This window comes from Limulus polyphemus, unplaced genomic scaffold (assembly GCF_000517525.1).
Source record: "Limulus polyphemus unplaced genomic scaffold, Limulus_polyphemus-2.1.2 Scaffold7301, whole genome shotgun sequence".
Taxonomy (NCBI): Eukaryota; Metazoa; Arthropoda; class Merostomata; order Xiphosura; family Limulidae; genus Limulus; species Limulus polyphemus.
Window position 1 is genome coordinate 25,999 of NW_013672911.1, and position 3,094 is coordinate 29,092.

General features: G+C 28.1%; 1 protein-coding gene across 1 annotated transcript in view; it reads left to right on the forward strand.

The window, feature by feature from the left end:
* Positions 1–1,836, forward strand: part of LOC106474506 (meckelin-like) — an 8,413-nt gene extending 6,577 nt beyond the window's left edge. The window contains exons 5-6 of the mRNA XM_022402815.1: positions 1,083–1,191; positions 1,732–1,836. Coding sequence (XP_022258523.1) covers positions 1,083–1,191; positions 1,732–1,821 — 199 coding nt within the window. The 3' untranslated portion in view covers positions 1,822–1,836. The remainder of the gene's footprint in view (positions 1–1,082; positions 1,192–1,731) is intronic.
* The last annotated feature ends 1,258 nt before the right edge of the window (positions 1,837–3,094 follow it).

Here is a 3,094-nt window from a genome sequence, read left to right on the forward strand (position 1 = left end):
ACAACATGTCCTTAGCTTGTAAGTCTAATAAAGAGAGAACACAACATGTCCTTAGCTTGTAAGTCTAATAAAGAGAGAACACAACATGTCCTTAGCTTGTAAATCTAATACAGAGAATGTAACATGTTCTTAGCTTGTAAATCTAATACAGAGAATGTAACATGTTCTTAGCTTGTAAATCTAATACAGAGAATGTAACATGTCCTTAGCTTGTAAGTCTAATAAAGAGAGAACGTAACATGTCCTTAGCTTGTAAGTCTAATAAAGAGAGAACACAACATGTCCTTAGCTTGTAAATCTAATAAAGAGAGAATGTAACATTTCTGTAGTAAAATAGTGGTATCTGTACCAGATTTATAGTTTGATGTACTTTTCCGAGTGATGGTGTCAAAAGAAACTGTTTTATGTAATATTGACTTTAAATATTTAACCTGAAAAAGATTCTTTTTGTTCTTGTAAAGTATGTAACATAAAAATTGTATTTACATTTCAGTGTTATTGAAGATATTTTATTGATTCTTGTTAGTGTAATTGTTATTCTTATTGATTTTACAGTGGAAAAGAAAATACATTTATCTGGGTAAATGTAGGTGTTTTGTCATGATTAATTTTTCTAAAGAATTTTTTTAAAATAAGAAATTTTAATACTGGTTAACTGAAATGTTCTTATGAGATTATTGTTAGTATTGTGAACAAAGCATTGAAAGTTGTGTGATTTTTTTGACAAATTTTAACAATAACTTGGAAAGGATATCTTTATGTAGAATCCAAAACTCTTCGTTTCATTTATTTGAGAACTTACAATATTAAAAAACAAATGTTTTTGAGGTATATATTTTAGATCAAGTTATATTCTGGGATTTGTTGCATCATAAAAAAAAAAGAATAGTGAGAGAGAGAGAGAGAGATGCATATTGAAACTCCAACATCTGAATCAGATAACCGTAATGTAAACTAAAGAAATATCCCATTCAAACGTCATTTAAGCATTCAGACAAAGGAAAAATTCACTTATGTGCCTAAATCAATTGTACTGTTAAATCTGCTAACAAAAAAGCAAATTTGGAACCACTTTATTTCAGTATAACTTTAAAAAACGACGACAAAACAGGAACGGTCTACCCCCCTCTGTTGTCTGTCGAGTATGGAGAGTCTTCGTACGATGACTACATGAGGGATACCGAGATTACGGTAGGTAGTGGTACAGACAGTTTCCTCTCGTCTTTGCTGCTGTTGTGTTTTTGTTATTGATGACATTTAAAAAAAAAAATTAAGACCTTCTTGGTTTGAATCTGAAACCCATAGAATGTCAGTTTGGTTTATTTAAAGTCAGTCTGTAAATTGCTGTAGATAGTAAAGCATAAGTAGCAAAGACTCTTTTTTTTATGGGAAAACTGTAGAGATTTAAATCATCTGAAGGGTATTTTATTTTATGAAGTGGCTGATGGTAAACATTTGTCTGCAATTTCTTACTTGGTTTTCAGTTTTAAACATTTCTCTATATGAATTTATGCTGCTTCTTTTGTCATATGTTGACATTTTATTCTTGTCAGTAGCTTGTTACTTTGAAGGTTGTTTTGAAAATTGTTAGTTTATGAAACACTGAGTATTTATGAAACTCATCTTGCGTATATATTTATTCAGCTCTGGCAGGAGTAAAAAGAACTAAATGATTTGAATATTAACAAACCATTTTAGCATGTATGGATTTACATGATGTTTGTTTTTCAGATCACTTTCTCTGTGTCGTATCATTTGGATCAAGAAGGTAGATGGAAAAGCATATCGGTAAGTAATTTGTTGCTAGTTAGCAAATTCTGATAGAACGAGTACAAAATATGAAGTCGTGTGAATGAAATTAGATTAACAAGAATGTTATTCACTCCATTTCAACAGTTGTTTCACTCAAAACTTTTCTACATTTGATATTCTAGCAGTATTTAATTTATTGTTTAGTTTGAATAAAAAATTCCAAACATGTTCAGACTTTCATTTCTCTGTGAACTGTAAACTTTGTACTTCTGGAATTTATTTCTTGCAATCAAATTTCAATGTATTTCTTACTTTGGTATGTATTTCATTATCTTCAGTTTGTTTGTTCAAGTGTAAATTTATTTGTTGAAGTAAATTCTACTGTTCTGTTTATCGAGTTCTTGAGAACTTTGAGTGGTAGTGAACACATAAAAAGGACTATCGCTTTGACCGTACAAAAATATGTTTCTCATCTTTAATGATCTGTCATTGACGCTAAAATATGTTTGAAAAATGTGAAACTAGTTTACTCAGTGGTAAGAAAGCAACTCAAAGACAACTTTTTTTGAAATATGTCCTTAACATTTAGAAGCCAGATTTTTTTTTTATGGTTTCTAGTGTTCTTTTCATTTGTGTTAATATTTGATGTTACATTGTGTTTTTGTTAAGCTACAAGAATATTTTTATTACAAAATGTAAAATTATTTAGGTTAAGTGAGTACAATAACTTAGGAATAACAACTTAGAATAATGATGTAACTAGTAAATAACTCTAAACAATATGTTAAGAAAGGTAAGAATTAGGAATAATAACTTAGAATAATGATGTAACTAGTAAATAACTTCAAACAATGTATTAAGAAAGGTAAGAATTAGGAATAACAACTTAGAATAATGATGTAACTAGTAAATAACTTCAAACAATGTATTAAGAAAGGTAAGAATTAGGAATAACAACTTAGAATAATGATGTAACTAGTAAATAACTTCAAACAATGTATTAAGAAAGGTAAGAATTAGGAATAATAACATAGAATAATGATGTAACTAGTAAATAACTTCAAACAATGTATTAAGAAAGATAAGAATTAGGAATAATAACTTAGAATGATGATGTAACTAGTAAATAACTTCAAACAATGTATTATTAAGGTAAGACTTAGGAATAATAACTTAGAATAATGATGTAACTAGTAAATAACTTCAAATAATGTATTAAGAAAGGTAAGAATTAGGAATAATAACATAGAATGATGATGTAACTAGTAAATAACTTCAAACAATGTATTAAGAAAGGTAAGAATTAGGAATAATAACATAGAATGATGATGTAACTAGTAAA